The sequence below is a fragment of the Scomber scombrus genome, chromosome 7 (genome assembly GCF_963691925.1).
Source record: "Scomber scombrus chromosome 7, fScoSco1.1, whole genome shotgun sequence".
Classification (NCBI taxonomy): Eukaryota; Metazoa; Chordata; class Actinopteri; order Scombriformes; family Scombridae; genus Scomber; species Scomber scombrus.
In genome coordinates, this window is record NC_084976.1 from 19,814,984 (window position 1) to 19,832,851 (window position 17,868).

At 37.9% G+C, this 17,868-nt stretch overlaps 1 protein-coding gene across 1 annotated transcript; it reads right to left on the reverse strand.

Annotated features, from left to right (window-relative positions):
* Positions 1-1,530: 1,530 nt before the first annotated feature.
* LOC133983904 (uncharacterized) lies at positions 1,531-17,701 on the reverse strand. Its single transcript, XM_062423119.1, has 24 exons — positions 17,673-17,701; positions 17,185-17,392; positions 13,896-14,076; positions 13,188-13,313; positions 12,743-12,936; positions 11,645-11,795; positions 11,432-11,547; positions 11,266-11,338; positions 11,002-11,136; positions 10,819-10,893; positions 9,933-10,726; positions 7,952-8,082; positions 7,345-7,558; positions 6,359-6,542; positions 6,136-6,270; positions 4,852-5,057; positions 4,604-4,751; positions 4,333-4,451; positions 4,165-4,243; positions 3,902-4,036; positions 2,978-3,052; positions 2,630-2,835; positions 2,259-2,473; positions 1,531-2,080 (listed from the first exon to the last, which is right to left on the reverse strand). The coding sequence occupies exons 1-24, from the start codon at positions 17,684-17,686 to the stop codon at positions 1,711-1,713; spliced, it is 4,284 nt and encodes a 1,427-aa protein (XP_062279103.1). The 5' UTR covers positions 17,687-17,701; the 3' UTR covers positions 1,531-1,710.
* Positions 17,702-17,868: the final 167 nt, after the last annotated feature.

Consider the following 17,868-nt stretch of genomic DNA (forward strand, 5'->3'; position numbering starts at 1 on the left):
CCTGCATTCTCACACCACATATCCTCCTCTTTAGCTGAATCTCTGCACATACTCTTTCACAGAAAATTACCTTTGCAACTTGACCTCTGCCATATAGATAGATAGATAGATAGATAGATAGATAGATAGATAGATAGATAGATAGATAGATAGATAGATAGATAGATAGATAGATAGACAGACAGATAGATAGATAGATAGATAGATAGTGATATAATATGTCAGTGTTGGGTTTACAGTTTGTTCTGCTGTCTCCGAATGACGAAAAATATTTCACATTAAAATACTGGCAAGCTTCAGATACTTTCATTAATTTATAAACATGTATTGTGTGACCAGGTGACCTCTGATACAAGTGGCAGCCAACTATGAGAACATTGGCTGTTGGTTGGTTGTTAGTAACACTATGTTATGCTTAGTATTAATTTATTTTCAAGGTAACTGCTAGATTCTGTGACCATTTCTTCCAAACTCAAACAGACTCAAGTGCTGTATGTACCTTACTTTGATAATTTTATTGTAAGTTGTATGGGGATCCTGGTGGGACTGGATCTCCTTACATATTACAGGCTCAGGGTAAAGCATCTGCCAGCTCTCATATACTGACACATACAGAAATGTAGAAAGTTGCATAAACAGAGAGAGTTGGAACTAGGTGCTAGTCCAAAGTTGATGCAAACAGAAAGAACAAACACAGTGACACAGTCATTTTTAACCTTTGCAACCACACAAAATTGCTGTTGTATTCTCTATTCCGAGAAATTGATTTCTCAGTCAACTATCAAAACTACGTATCCAAAAAGCTGAATGATGATATATCATAAGAGGCTTCAGACTTATATCAAGTCCTGCACATTTTTGAATATAACAAATTAAAGATAGAAATTCATGAAAAGTAAAATATCATTAAAACTTGCAAAATGTGTATTAAAAATTAGATCAAACACACCAGATAATACAGTAGGCCCAGCTCAGTTTGTCTCTGTGTGAAATGATATGCTGTTTCAGGAGAAATGTCTCATGCTCAAATGGACCAATAATGTCAGGTAGGCTGTAGCTTGTAGTATTTTGCAATAGACCTTTATTCCGAGTATTTAGCTTTGTTTGACTTGGCAAAAATAAATTCAAGTATTCAAGTATTTGTGGAGTAATCAAACTAGCAGAATGAGGAGACCCAAAAAGAAATGGAAGGAGAGCCTACCATCTTTGTAAGTTCACCACTAGATATTAAGTAACACTAACCCTAACCAATGCATAGTTCAAGCCAGTATTAGAGAGAAAGACACATATAATTTTGGTAGGAAAGGAGTTGAAGAGAATATTAATCTTCATCGTGGTTGGCAATGTTTTTATCTTAACCAGAGAAAAGATTCATTTTATTACTTTACTAATCTGAGATGCATGCATATAAATCAGCATTATGTCACATTATTTAAAGTAAAAGAAAACATGTAAACAATTTAACTACAAAGAGATGACTTAAGTGAACAATCAATATGACACTCAATCAATTATTTCAGGAAATTCTGAAATTGTTGTTGTATTTTATTGTCAAAGGAAGATCTTAATTCATAGTTTTCCTTGACATACATGTATGCATTAACTGTACACAAGAGTACATTTAGAACAACATTACTTTTTTATTGCTTTCATTTTTACTTTAGTTTTGATCATCAGCATTTTAACATCATGTTATCAATTATAGTAAATTCAGTTCTCTTCCATGGTCTTTTTGATCCAGTCTACGTAGTTCATGACTCTGGTATAGACTCCATATATGCCTGGCTTTCCACAGTCGATCCCCCAACTGACAATACCTGCAGCCCAGAATTGTCCATTTTCATCCAGAGCATACGGTCCTCCACTGTCACCTTGGCAGGAGTCTTTTCCACCTTCTGGGACTCCAGCACAAAACATGTTATCTGACAGAGTTGGCAGAGGGGTTTTCTTTGTCCTCTTCAGAAGATTGATTGAATCTCTGCATGTCTCCTGGCTGACCACTGGAAGTTGCACGTACTTCAGCTTATTTGTTAAAATCCGTGTGCCATTTCTGTCTGTGACGCCAAAGCCTGAGACAAGTCTGAAAAAAATGTAGTACAGTTTTGGTGAACTCATGAGAAAAAAGTAAATCAGAGAAAAACAAAAGACTTAAATGCAAGACGTAGTTCAAAAGAATAACTACGACAATATATAATATACTTAAAAAAAAAACATTATATGGCATTTAATGCAATGAAAACCTTCAGTTGTTTACTTACCCCATCAAGCCAGTGACATATGTGGCCCCCTCTGCTGGCAAACATACTGGCATTACAGATGAGTTGAATGTGATCTGTTGTTCCATTTTGATCAAGGCAACATCATTGTTGTAGTCTACATTGTTGGGGTTGTTGTAACCAGGGTGAACATGGATTGAGTCAGCATTAACACGAGAGTCCCTGATGTCTTCCACATCAGTACCTCCCATGAAAATCTGCAAATCAAAAACATAAAGAGGAAATAATGTCTTAAACAGACAGTTTTACATGGGCTCAAAGTCCCATATAAATCTGCAAATCAACAGCATAAGAGGAAGTAAATCTCAATTCAAAAACATGGATGCCCTGGGTATGTAGATAATGACTCTTACCCGCACAGTTTGTATTGGTACTTTCTGTCCATTATGTATAAGGTTATGAGCTGCAGTCATAACCCAGCGGTCTGCAATTATCATGCCTCCTCCTCTTCCTCCATCTATATTCAGTAGTACTTGCCATGGAATGGTATTATCTGGAGCTTCTTTGCCTCCAATGATCCTCTGATAGGCAGAGATAAGTGTTGTTGGCTTGCCACAAACTGGTTTGGACACAGATGTATACTCATGAGGAAACAGATTTTCACATAAGCACAGACTTCATGTTCCAAGTAAAGAACTGATTTGAGACTTGGATTGAGACATTCTTTTGTGTTTCTAGGTTTATGTGATGTAAAGCAATACCTGGTATGCATGTTGGAGTGACAATAACATCATGGTTGGATCTCCACCTTCTATCTGCTTCACAGGTGAAGCTAACTGCAGGACAAAGGGAACAAAACAAAAGAAACATCTAGTTTGACATTAAACTTTATCTTAAGACCAACTAAACAGCGTCAGCAACTTCTCAGCCCCCTGCAGTGATATAAAAGTGTACTGTGGGGTGTCAGAACATGGTGACATCATTGTAGGGCATGTTTACAGGTGCAACAGAGCACACTCCTAACTACACCCATTAGTGATGCTGGGAGGGCAGTGAAAAACAGTTTTTCAACTTTGTGTTAAGCTCTTGGTATTATGCTCTTGAAGATCCATGTTATTGTTTTTCCACATTATAGCCAAGTGGTAAACTACCACAGCAAAAAGCGTCATATTCTCTCAAGGAATACTAAGTTTGTCTTTTTTTCAACAAATCATTATGTTCATTATAGTCTAAATCTTTAAATTCATTAATAAGATTTGAAGATTTACAACAGGCTTTTATGTCTGCCGTGTTGGCAGTGATTGACAGCTATGATTGACAGTTCGCTCAGCTGCTGCTCTCGGGCACCAGGACTCACACAAAGTCAGACTATTATTGTGCTACTACTGTGTTAGACATACGATGTTAGCACGATTTAGAATAAGAAGCTAATGTTAGTCCAAATGTGCACCACTTAATGTTTCCGGTAAGCTAGTATTAGCTCTGGTCCGGGGTAGTGGGCTGTGTTTTGAGAGTGTGAAATGCAACACCCCTAATTTGGAAGGTCAATTTTCCAAAATCTGTAACGTAGTGTAGATAATGCAGCGGATAAGCAGATAATTACTTGAAACCATTGGCTGCTAGGAATGGTAAGAAAAATCTAAAATTGTACATTATAGAACACTTTATGCAAATCAATATCTCACCATTTACATCTCCAAGGAGAGAGTAAAATGGCTCATTGCAGTGGTACTGAACAACAGAGCGATACTGATTCTGAAAGCCAGACAGGAAGGTCAACCCTCCATTCAGCAATGCTTCAGGTTCTCCACAGTCAATTACTGCAGAAGATAGAAAAAGGACATATGAGTAATGTGTATGTATTGGCTTGTAAAATCAAAAATTCTCAATTTTCATGGTTGAATCACAAAAATAATGGATATTTTTTTTTAGCATAAAGGTTACATACTGCGGCATTCTGGCAGAGGGAGGTGCCACTGTCCGTTGTTTTGGCACATGGCAGAGAAACTGTCAATCTCCTGATCATCCTAACATAAAAGAAGATAACTGATTTTTACATCTATAATGTATCAAACACAACAAATAAACAAGTGGAAATAATGAAAAAAAAACTAACCATCATCAGCTTGTATCCTTGGTCACAGCGTACATAAATGTAGTCTCTGTAGAAATACTCAGTTAAGACAGGAGTGACCCTGCCTTTAGGTAAATTGCCAGGAAATGGACATTTTACTCCTGGAAACACCATGGACAAGCACACATTAAACATTGCATAGTCAACAGGTAGATTTAAACAGACAATATGGTGGAAATTCTTATTTCACCAAGTGCCAGAATAACTTGACAATAGCACTCAAATTTCTACATTGATCCCTTCTCTCCCTCACTGTGTGTGCTGTAGTCCAGGTTCCAGCCGTTGCTCTGGCCATCATCATCAGTGTGGTACTCCAGTCTGACAGTGTTGGAGTTTGTGGTTATCAGACCTGGGCTTTGTCCACCACACAGCTTCACAGGCTCATTTTCTGGGATGGTCACCTAGAGCAGAGACAACAGTACATTTATTGAATGACAAAGCTCAGTTTATGACCCATTTATTCCAAATGAAAATATATAAGGAAGCTGCTTCTTGTTATACCTCCAACCAGTGATGGAGACAGGTTTGGCCTTGATGAGTGTCCACGCTCTCAATCTGGAATTTGTCAGAGAAGTTGAGAGAGACAGTGAAGCCTGGTTCAACAGAGATAATATACTGACAGGACACAGCATGAGGTGGGGCATGTGGGTATCCTGGACTGGACAGATGTCCCTCTGGCTCATCAAATATACCACCATGGCAGGACACTAGGAACAGTGAAAAGAAAGAAATCACAATACTGCAAATACTCACACGAGAAAAAAGCTCACCCTTAAAGAATATAACATTCATCACTCAATCGCATGTCAAATCAAACTATCGCTAAGAGTTAAGTGATACTTCAGCGGAGTTGTAACCAAGCAGGTTCTGGTGCTTTTTACTAGCAAAAACCTGCTAGCAAAAATTTGCATTAGCATTATCACCATAACCATGGACTGTAACTGCACTGTTCTAACCAAGCTACCACCTAATGTTAGTTAGGATGAGCTCCACCCTCTTGTTCAAATATAGTCACTTCTCATTATTTCTGGCTCCAATAATCCAAATTGGTGATGTTTACAATAGCGACCTCAAGACTTCAAAACAGGAGCCTACGAACCAATGGTGGCCATGTTTATTTTTTATTTTTAGTTGAGTATTATAAGAACAGTTTGGCATTTTTGTAAACAAGCTGATTGTTTTTTTCTTTCTGAGAAATAGATGAAAAGATTCTGTCTCGTGTCTGTGTATTAACAACAAGCTGGAGTCAGGAATGTATAGCCTGCAACTTAGCATAAAGGCTGGTGGCAAAGGGAAACAGTATGGCCCTCCAGAGTTTCTAGATTATGCCTAATAGCAGCTACAAAGCTTGTTTATTTGTTTAATCTGTGTAAATGTAAATGACTGTTCTTGTTTAAAGGGGATTCGGGTGTGGTTTCATGTGGGTCTCTACCTAAAATCAAAAAGCATGGCTGTTTAAGTATGGATAAAACAGACCAGGTACAAAAAGTTAATTGATTAATTTAAGACATTTTTGTAGACAGAGCACGGCTAGCTGATTTTTTTTACTTTATGTCTCCTTATATCATATATAAAAGTCATGAATCCAACATTGATCTTTCTAAGTCTTAAAAAATAAAGTAAATAAGCATATTTCCAAAATGTTGAAGTACTCCTTTCTTCACCATCACTGTCCAGTGTTGTCAGATTGAGACATCTTTGTTGCTGCAGCTCTCTCCTGCATCCCCACCTCATCCGTTACATGTAAGGCTTTTAATTGGACGTATGAATCTGCACTATACTCACACACACAAGTGCGCTGATCTGAGCGAAGTTCGTAGCCATGGTGACAGGAGCAGAGGTATGAGCCAAGGGTGTTGAGGCAGATCTGAGAGCAGAGTGGGCCATCTCCTGGTTCTGGCCTAGAACACTCATCTATGTCTGATGGTGAGAAAGTCATGAAATTAATGGGAGATGTTGCAGTCAAGGGAAGTGACAGCAAAGTTGACTGAAGATGGAGAGGTTCTACCTTTTGCTTGATAATGTGCAGAGAAACCAACATTCTGGTGACGTTCTGGGTTGTTGTCATCTGTTTGTAATATGAGAGTGAGTCTGTTGCTTAGAGAGAAGATGGGCTGGTTGCCTGGGTGACGCCCATCTGCAGAATTCTCTTGGCCACAAAACTTCCCCAGGACCTTTTCATCGTACAGAACCTGAAGGATTGTGTCTGAGTTCAGTTACGCAGAAAACAGTACAATATGATTTATTGTACATATGCTGAATAGGATGTATCTAAATACACCATGTGGCACTTGGAAAGGAATCTATTTCAGTTGAGTCACCAAGCATGGAGCCAAAGCTGCAACCCAAGACAGCTACATCCTGTCTGACTAATATCTTTACATAAGTCCTGGCCCAAACAGGCACAGTGCATCCCGTAGTATAGAGTGTAGTACAACAAAGTAAAAAGAACAGATACATTTTCGGTATATATATCCCCAAAGGGGAAAACGTGTGTGACCCTGGTAGCAGGGATGTTTAGTTATAGGGCTTCCCAGTGAAGTTGTGTCCCAGGCAAGGTTGCAGACAGTGTAATGCTAAGACTTGGAGATCCACTGGTGGCTATGTGAAGCAAAAAAAACAAAAAAGGCCCTGAAACAACATGTGGTTGCCTCCTTTTGAGATCACTACCAATGACAGACCACTGCAAGGGTAAGAACAGAGGTTTGGTGCAATTCCTGTAAGTAATTACTTACAGCTGGAGTCACCAAAACACATGTTGGCAATAATGGAAAAAATTTAAAGCTGTGTTTTGTAATAGGACTTTTATCTTAGGAATAAATTGTCTATTATAAGTCAAATATTTACTTCGTAGCCATATCGTCTGACCATATGCCATAAAGTATGGCAGAAGTGTGCAAGTGCAAACTTCAAACTGTCAGTGCTTGAGTCATGCTTAAGTTTAAAACACAAGAAACACAACACTTGTTTAAAATATTATATGTTTTAAAATACTGTAAGGGCATCGTAATAGCAGCCAGCAGAAGCTTCGATGTCCAGGTGTGTGAAGGTGAGTCGGATCTGGTAGCCCTCAGGTACACTGAGGTCCCACTGCTTCAGGAGGTTGGAAGGGTAAGGCTGGGGATACTGGGGAGACTGGACCTCCCCATACATTACAGGCTCAGAGTCGGGCAGCGGCCAGCATTCACACACTGACACATACAGAAAACTGGAAAAAAAATGCATGAACAGAGAGAGTTCGATCTGTTTATCAGTTTATGTGGTCATCTTAGCTGCTGGTCCAAAGTTAATGCAAACAGAAAAAGAACAAACACAGTGACACTATCAACACAACTGAGGGAGCCACATAATATTGTTGAGGCTTTATATATGGAATGTTTATAGTATAGATGGATCACTCAGTCAACCTTGAAAACACTGTTCATCTGTAATTTTAGCTGCACAGAAAGTAAAAAACAAATCAGCTCTAGAGTTAAAAGCAGCTCCACAATTATATTAGACTAATATGATATGCAGTGAAATTTGGAATCAAACTAGAAATTCATGACAAAAACAACTTAAGTGCAACACACAAATGCATTTGATGTTCAACTAAACTTACCAGATGAGACAGGAGGTCCACCCCATCTTGGGATTAAACATGTTCATGATTGAATTCTTCCGCTGCTGTAGCAGCAATCGTCTCACATTCAAGTGGAACATTAATGTTACAAAGTCTGTTGTTTCCACAGTTTAGCAACTCACTGTCTTAATGCCAGGAATGTGGTTTGTTTGTCTTGGCAAAATCAAATGAGTGCTTGATAGAAAAATACGGTCGATGCTTGAAGTAATTTCTCTAAAAAGAGAATTTCTGACTTGTTGCGATTCAAACAACACAACTGAGATCAAACTATTTTTAAAACTACGCTGACTTTGTTTTTAGACAGTTGTCAGGTTTCATCTCATTTCAAACTGTGGTTCATTCACCCACTAACCTCATGCTGTCACTAGAGGGGGCTATTACACTTTTTTCTCTGCATCCTCAAGATCCTCTGCAGACTCAAGTGCTTTTCACTTGAGACCAGACTGACGTGTCAATGAAACGATAGTATGCAGGCATAATGATTTTTTTTTTCTGAATTAACAAGATAATCATCAGAATTCTGAGAAATGTTTTGAATGAAAAGAGAAATTGGTCTGTTTTTCGGAATTAACAAGGTACCTCAAAATCCTGACTTTGCACTGACTTTCCTGCCACCAAGTGCAAATGTTGGTTAAGCCATCCGCCATCTGAACCTCATTGCACCTAAAGTCCTAAGGGTAAAGGTCCTTGAAGAAACATATACATTGAGCAATTTTTTTCCAGATGATTACACACTAATTAAAACAGGCTTATGAATGATTTTCCACCGCTGCCAAGTCTGTCCTGCTAGTTGCCACTAATTTCTACACACTGCACCTTTAACACCAGAGAGAATAATATCAAAAATAGAAAAAATTGCAGACAAATATAGAAGGTACAAAGAACAATCTTTTATCAATCCTAAAGTTTCAATACTTTGCTGAAACCACTAAGTGGTAGTAAAACATTATTTGTTGCAAATGCTGCAACTTCAGAGCTGACATCAGAGCTATGACATTTAAGAGAGCAACAATTATTTGTTTTAAGATGAAAAAACAATCAAATCATTATTTAATTCAAAAGTGGGTTCAAAGGAAATGATTAAAAAGGTTTGCATGAAAGAAAATGTTGGTTTATAAAGTGAATGTGGAATGCTGTACTGTACTGTCAGCACTGAATGCTGAAGCCCCTAAAACTCTGCTGTATATATTACAAGATGGTAGCAGAGATTTGTGGTTTGTGGTTATCTATGAGCGTGCAATTCTCATGTCTACTTCTGCCTAGGTGTTGGTGTAAACAGGGCCATGTTTTCAGTCTACATAGCGTATCAATATATTGTATGCCAGTTGCCGTGGAAATGTCTGTTTGTGATCTGGACAACAGGATACTTTTTTTTTTTAAACTGAAAATCATTCTTATCATTTAATTTGTGATTTATTTGCTATACTATAAAAAACGGCTATATCAACACTAAAAAACAATATGAGTAAGGTTGGTTAAAATGTCTTATTTCCACATGCCAGCATTTTGTGCCCTAGTAATTTGTTTTACCATAAAATGTTTCCATATTAGGCTCTATACAGACTTAACACCATTGTACATTTGAATAAAGTCTATTTGAATTTTGTCATGATCAGGTGGTTAGTGTAGCCAGTCAAGTAACTTTGCATGGTAGAGGCAAATGTATAAATTACACAAGAGTTAAGTATTCCAGTTTATAGAGGGCCTGAAAGAAAACAGATTAAGGTATACAAGACAAAAATATTGTTAATTGGTCAAAAACACACATTCTATAAAGTTGATTTGCAAACTTTTCCTTTAATGTAAAAATCAATCGTGATCAAAGCTTGTATTATTATGTTGGTACATTTGATTACAAAATTATTTGTTCATTTTCATAACATTTTTTATTTTAGAGATCTTAATCAGAAACAAAATGAATTATAGCCTAGAAGCTAAATCATTTTCTCCCTCATATTCAGCCTTTCAGTGATTTTTCTGTTGCATCTATTGTGTCTCTAATCCAGGGTACATAATTCTTCACTTTGGTATAATAACCTTTGTACTTCCTCTCCCGACATGGGGGTCCCCAAGACACAATGCCAGCTAGACGGTAAGGCCCATTGCCTCCAGTTAACATGGGCACAACAAACGGACCTCCACTGTCTTTCTCGCAGCTGTCCTTCCCATCTGCTCCAGCACAGAACATGTTGTCAGTGAAAACCATGGGGTTGTTAGGTGACAGCTCAGGTGTTTTCTGACAATCTTCAAGGGAGTAGACCCCAATAGTTGTGTATCTTAACACGGCAGATGACCGACCACGATCTGTCACTCCCCAGCCTGACACTGTGCTTTGCTCACCCTCCACCAAGTCAATGGTGCCCTCTGGCAGACAAATGGTAAGGAGGTTTGGGCCAAGATTCACCCTGGCATCAAATCTGATGAGAGCAATATCATTGTCAAAATTAGTACGGTCATTAACATTTCTTGCGTAGCCGGGATGAATTATGATCTTCTCACTGGTAATGACAACTACATTTGGGTCAGTTGACGATGTTCTTCCATCTATCAGTCCACCATACAGGCGCAAAGAGGTTTGCTCTACATGTTCAACTACATGAGCTGCTGTCACCGCCCAGCGGTCATTGATCAGTGTTGCTCCTCCTCTGCTGGGTTCTTTTATGAGAAGATGCCAAGGTATTTCTCCCAGTTTTGCAATCTTACCCCCCAAAATTCTAGCTGTACTTTGAGGTTCATTTTCAGGCATCCCACACACTGAAATACACAAAAAAGTATCATAAATTCATATTAAAAAGGAAACATCTCGAAAGAAATTATGCATAAAAAATAAATTGCAAAAGTCCTACCTTCAGTGCATTTTGGCATCTCTGTCTTGCCACTGCTTGATTGCCATTGACCACTGGCATTGCAAATGTATGTATCTGAAAGATTATGCGAACCTTATGGTGAGACAATAATCAATAAACTGAAGTGTTTTTAAAAGTAAGTCTAAGAAAGAAAAAGGATAATCAAAGATATTCAATAATCACCATCTCCCTCCAGTTTGTAGTAGTTTGAGCTGCAGTGAAACTGGATTTGGTCAGTATACTGAGTGTGCTGGTTATCTGAGCCCATCACCTTAAGGATGCCATCTTCTGGGATATCAGGAAAACCACAATCCACACCTATACATGAGTATATGTGGGGGGAAAAACACTGTTAAACTGTGAAAGAAGAAGATGAAATTAAAAAAAAAAAAAAAAATTCTTACTGGAAATTTTGGGGAAATAGAAATCTATTATAGTCAGACTCACGTTCACAGATGTAACTGGGAGCCCATACGCCTGTACTCTGGCATGTTGTCAGATACTGTGATGACTTTGATTTCTGCTTTGCAAAAGGAGACATGAGTTAGCTCAATGGTGGCTTAAAAACATCAGCTACAAATATATTACAGGTTCTGTTTCTCTGTGCACTCACTATGTTCAATTCATGGCCATCATCACAAGTTACTGTTACTGTTTGACCCTGATGATATTCTGGTTCCTCAGGGGTCACCGTGGAGTGTGGAGTTACCACAGATGGACAGACCTTGTCTGCAGTTAAGACATGAAAACAGCAATTATGATCATTTTGTACTCAGTTTTCCATAACTGTACTCTATGGCACAGATGAGGAGGCGGCAGTACCTACCTGTGGTCTTGAAGTGGAGGTTGAAGCCTTTGTTGGTGCCGAAGCTATCAGAGGTGAAAGTAATTTGGACTTGATTTGAGTGAGTGAGGAGGGGAGACCGGGGAGGAGTGTTGCCACAGTATGGCCCCAGAGTTCCAGAGGAAGTGTGAATCTGACAACATAGAACATAAGTGCACTAATTACTGCTCAGGAGCAGCAGTGGAAGACGTATTCAGATCCTTTACTTAAGTAAAAGTTCCAACACAGCAATGTAAAAATACTCCAGTAAAAATAAAAGACATGCATGAAAAATCCTACTTAAATAAAAGAACATAAGTATTAGCAACAAATGTACTTGAAGTATTAAAGAAAAAGCAAGTTTGAACTACTTTATATACACTTAGTTTAGTCCTGTGGTTCCCATCCTAGGGGGTCAGGGCCCTCCAAAGGGTCAACAGATAAATCTGAGGGGTCGTGATTAATGGGAGAGGGAAAAAAAAAACCCAAAGTTGTGATACATAAATCTGTTTTCAGTTTTTGGACTTTTTCTCTAATCAAAGATTTCTGGTGAGATATTGGATAATTTGAACATTTAGTCAAATGAAACCATGAAAAGTTTAGAGGGAAAAATCACTATTTGGTGGAGCTGTTAACAACTCATAGACATCTGAAATGTGACCCCGACTACGCACTGCTTTTTGTAAGACGTCGAAAGCCAAAAAGGTTAGAAACTACTGGTTTCCTCTTTAACAATGAGTTGTATTTTAAAAGCGTGTAATATTATCCATTGTGTCAAAATTGAATCTGAAAAGTAACTTAAGCCGTCAAAGAAATGTAGCAGAGTAGAAAGTAGCATAAAATGGAAATACTAAAGAAAAGTACAAGTTCTTCAAAATTGTACTTAAGTGCAGCACTGGTGTAAATGTACTTAGTTACTGTCCAGCCACAATTTCTACAGAAACACGGAAAGACTACACAATGGTTAAAATAGTTTGTGCACTAGTTGTCATACCAAAGATTTCAGCACTTTTCTTTTGAACTTCCTCTTTGCTCTCTTAGCTAGAAACTTTAGGAAAAACACATCTATGTAGTATTTGCATATTCTGACTCATCACCCACCCTCAGTCCATCTATGCACTGGCCATCTGGGCTTTCCTCCACGTCGAAAAGGTCAGAAAAGTGTAGCTCCAGCTGAAGGTGGTCGTCCACAGACAGGGTGTACTTGCAGTTTGCATTCTCTGCATATGAACCAGGCCAGGAAGGACTGGAGATTTCACCTCTGGTCAGCCCTGACAGATCCTGATTACAGCTCACTGTGATAAAGATAAGAGGTCACTGTCATCATTTTAATCAGCACAGTCAAAAAGTATTACACAATCAGCCACCTCTTCATCTGATTCTCCTCTTTTCCTCCCCCCATGAGTATGCTTCTGCTTCTTCTATCTGCCCATTTTCACTTCGTCTTTCAGTTCTGTTCCTTCTTCCCTGATCTGTCTCCCTCTGTCTCGTTGCTCTTTCCACTCTTCCCTCTGCACTCTGTTTACTTGAGCCTGAGATAGTGTACCCGTGCAAGTGTGCTTGTCTGCGCCCAGGTGGTAACTATGGCGACAGGAGCAGCGGTACCCTCCGATGAAGTTGTGACAGAATTGGGTGCATCCGTTGTCTGGGTCGTCCTCACATTCGTCAAAGTCTGAGGGAGCAAAGTTATTTAATGTTAGATGTAAAAAAAAAAAAATATATATAATAATAATTGAGTCTGCAGCTGATAAACGTAATCTGATCACCTTTTGTGACCTTTTGTCATATTTCAGCAAAGACCAGCTGATCCAAACATGTCACCTGGTTATCTCAATATGATTATAAGAACATAGCCTTTGTTGCATCACCTAGAGCCAATGTTTAGCTTTGTTTATTGCTTGTTCAGTCAACTTGAACTGAATCTTTCCATGATAAAGATTAAAGTCAAGGCAGTTTATAGTGTCAATTGAGACATTCATTTTCAAGTTATTGTAAAACAATGCAGTACTTGCCAATTCATTGTCTGTGTAGCTTTTTTCAGTCATGTTTAACTGTTGCCAAGTCAGCTTTAATAAATACAAACGGCAGCTTTCATGAATTATCGAAAAATATGACCATTCTTGTAGTATGACTACAAAAGCATTTACAATGATGAGCACATGCACTAGAAAAATCAAATGTGCACACCAACACAGCAGACTATGCAGAGATGTAAAACTCCCAGCACCACTTGTTTTTCTGCTCTTTGTCTCACCTTGCACAGTATAAAAGCCTCTGAAGCCGGTGTGCCTCTTGGTGTTAGAGAAGTCAGAGTGAAAGGAGAGAATGAGGCAGCCGCCCGGGGAGGACTGGAGCACAGGATTTACTGTGGTCTGAAGCTCCTCAAATTCTCTTTTCCCACACAGGATGGAAATCAGGTTTCCATTTGAAAAGATCTATAAAAGAAATTTGAACATAATACATAAACAACAACATCAATACTTTAATGTATCTTAATCAGGGGCTACAGAAATAATTATTTATAGTACGACAGTGTGTGTTCACATTGTTTGTTTGTCATGAGGGTTAGTGTGAATTCAACCCAAAAAAAAATTAAGACTTGGGAGAGACTTAGAGAGTCTAGCTTTATAATTTACCAATTGCAAATAGAAGATCTATCATGAAACTCAAAGGTTTATTGTCACATATGAATTTAGTAATGTTGTCTTTAGGCATTATGTTACAGAATGTCCAATTTCTTTTATAAACAAATGTCTTTATGTTGCTCCAAAATACAGCACAAATAACATCTATGTCAATACATTTGGTAACTATTCTGTCACATGGGTAAATGTTATGCGAAATTAAATAAAAATGTATTTCTCTAATCTTGTTGAAAGATGCACAACCATGCTTTGCCTCAATTTATAACCTAATTATGAATTTCAAAAGGTTATCCCTCTGGGTGAAATCTTATTATGATTATGAAGCACTGTTTGTTGGTACATTATTTTATGTCTGTTGATTTCATTCCACTAACTTTTAAACAAAGTACTTGAACATTAACATTTTGATTGTCAAAGTGAGATTTTATTCATTCAATTATACCAGTGGGAACAGTTTTTATTACAGAAGATCTTCCTTTGTATTTGACTGGAAAGGATTTTGCTGTTACGAAATTCTAAACTTTTAAGAAGACATTTTTCATCAAAAGAGGAACTAAAAAAGATCATACCCCTTTCAATCCAAAACAGTGATATTACCATTGTTTCAATTTATATCCTTATGTCGTAAAAAGCTGTGAAAACAATAACGTTTCCAAAACAGTACAGCCTGCTGATAGAAGTTTGAGAGTTTTACCCGCAATTTAGAAACAGCGTAGTGACAGTCCACTGGAAATTTTAGGCCACCTAATCTTTTAAATATATTATGTGGTATTACATTTCAGAATGATTCCAGGAGCTCCAAACATTTTTGAGGCATTTGATCATGAAGGTGCAATTTAAATGGTCAAAATCCTCTCCAAGCTCAGTATTTCTTTTTTTAAGATAATGGTGACTATAATGGTGACTATTTTTCCTCACAAATTTGGTAAATAAATTATTAATTTCTTTACAGAGCACACCACTGACATACAATGTCAAAGTAGGATAGACAAATCTTGATACACCTTCAACATCTATCTGAAGAAAAAATGTCACTTTTGTTGATATTCCGCTTGAGGCCTGAAGCTTTTGAAAATGTATCATTTGCATTTAATGTGCATTGTATTTGCTATTTATCCTTAATAAATAATACTGTGTGTAATTTTTTTGGCCCTGTTTGGTCCACGATAAGTAAATCACAATACACAACAAACAGGGCTGATCTATTTTCACTGACCAGACTGCAATCATAAACAGATGAATTATTGCTTGCAGTAGAGTATACTGAAAAACAATGCAGTGTTTTACACTAGTAAACTTTAAAAACATAGAGAAAACTTAAATTAAACACTTTACACATGGTTACAAGGACAATATTAAAATGTGTTTACATACATAAGTAAAAATGAGTGGGGCTCAGATTGCCATTAAGAATGTGTGTAACCTACAAGATTATTAAAAAAAATATGTGGGGCTAGGACTAAAACATGTTGTTTGAAGGAAAAAATAAATAAATGAATAGGTTTGAAAGATTACTTCAGATTACAGGTGGCCATCTCCACCCGCTTCAACACTGTCGACACTTGATTCAACAGCCCATTTGCAATATGCAGAAAATATGTATTTTAATTGCTCTGTTCATAACTGGGTGGACTCAATTATAATTATATGACCTGTCAGAATTAGGTATCACACACACACACACACACACACACACACACACACACACACACACACACACACACACACACACACACACACACACACACACACACACACACATATAATTCAAAAATAAAAATTTCAACCATCAACCAATATATCAAACGTTAGCTAAATAACAGTTCAACAAATTATGGTGATTCTGCCAATGACCTGTTAAAATGACATAAACGAGAAGATGACAATCCTAATATAAACTTAATGTTAGCTGAACTTCACGTGCTACAGTGACGTAATTCTTAATAATTTATAGAGATTATAGACCTTTATTTTAAAGCCCTTCATTTTATAGACCTTTTATACAACCATGTCAGTCCACACGTACAGAGTGGACATTTAGATTTAGTCATCATACAATCGCGGAGTTTCCCCGGAAAGCTATTTTCAACCACAGTAAGTAAATTTTTAAGTAAATTTTTAAGTTTTTATTTTTTTGTTTGTTGTTGTGTTTATTGTTTCATGTGTCATAATTATGATCATTTGACTGATTATTAAGTCATTACATCCTGAAGTTTAGAAGCAAATCAGATTTAATGTGAGCAGTCTTGTCTGGATGATCTTTACAGCTGTTTTCTTCCGTCCCCGCCTCCACTGCTGCGGTCACAGTGTGTGTAACAGCATATTAAAACATGTGTAGCCTATGTCATATCGCACTAACAGAGTAGTGAGAGACTTGGGTGTAAGGGTGAAAACCGCAGAGATAGGTCTGATTGACCATGAATCGTGTGAGAGGGCGTTTTCTGACGTCTCTCACACCCCCTGTCTCTTGCGAGTCTCACGTCAGTATCAATCAGAGTGAGGCGAGCACGTGACAGATCAGACTGCAGGATGGAGGATATTATTACAGCCTAATATTTTTTATTAAGATAAAATCGATAATATGTTTGCAAATGCGTATTTAATACATTTTCTTTGCTTTTAATATGACTTTTATCTGAAAAGTGTTATTTACATACCAACCCCCCCACCCCCAAAATTATCTTTAGATTTAGATTTAGATTTTTGTGAAGCACTGTTGTCTGTGAAACGTGCTACATAAATAAACTTGTTTTGCTTTTAATATGAGTTTTATCTGAAAAGTGTTATTTACATAACAGCTCCCCCGACAACAAGTTAGAAACCTTGACTTCAAAAAGCACAAATGTTGACCGCTGATCATAACCCCAGACCTTCCACTCAAGATGAGGGAAAACTGACCTTCACGGCATCGTTTTCACAGTCTTGACTGTCCTCCAGGTCCAGGTGGATGAGCCTGATGGAGAGGGTGTGACCTTTGGGGGCACACCTGCTCCAGTTGAGACTGGCATGGGGCAAGTATCCACTGGGATAACCTGGAGACTCCACCCAACCCAGAAGCAGTGAGTAGGTCGAGTAGGGCAGCAGGAGAAACTTGAGAAGCAGGAGACTGAAGAAGAGTCGAGGGAGGATGGGGGTCCGAAAAGGAGGGGAAAAGAAGTGGAGAGAGTAAGAGGAGCAGGACGCAAATAAGAAAAAGTATAATTTGATGAAAGTTAAATTACTCTCAAGAAGGACTGTCGGCCAAAGATTATGCACAAATTGCAACAAATACAAAATTACAATGCTATAACCGATAGAGGTTACAAGAACTCTACCCATTTACTGCAAAGCATTATGGTGAGATAATTATCTGTCATAAAGAGCTCAAATGAAAACTCCAAACCTACCTTAATTTTAACATCCTGACCTGATTGAAGCCCTTCTCAAATAAACTACCTCAACATCTCTCCTTCCCCTTTTCCTATTAATGTTTTCGCTACCCCCTTTCTCTCTCACTCATATCTTGCAATCGTAAGCATTTTATAAATCTATTTGTAGATTGTTGGGGTTTTTTTTGTATGTGTGCAGTAATGAGGGAGTGAC

What these genes read in the sequence shown, in the direction of transcription:
- LOC133983904 (XM_062423119.1), bottom strand. An exon ending in TCCCAGTTACATCTGTGAAC is followed by an intron (nt 11,137 to 11,265) that starts GTGAGTCTGACT and finishes ACTCATGTATAG; the next exon opens with GTGTGGATTGTGGTTTTCCT. An exon ending in TATGTCACTGGCTTGATGGG is followed by an intron (nt 2,081 to 2,258) that starts GTAAGTAAACAA and finishes CATTTTTTTCAG; the next exon opens with ACTTGTCTCAGGCTTTGGCG.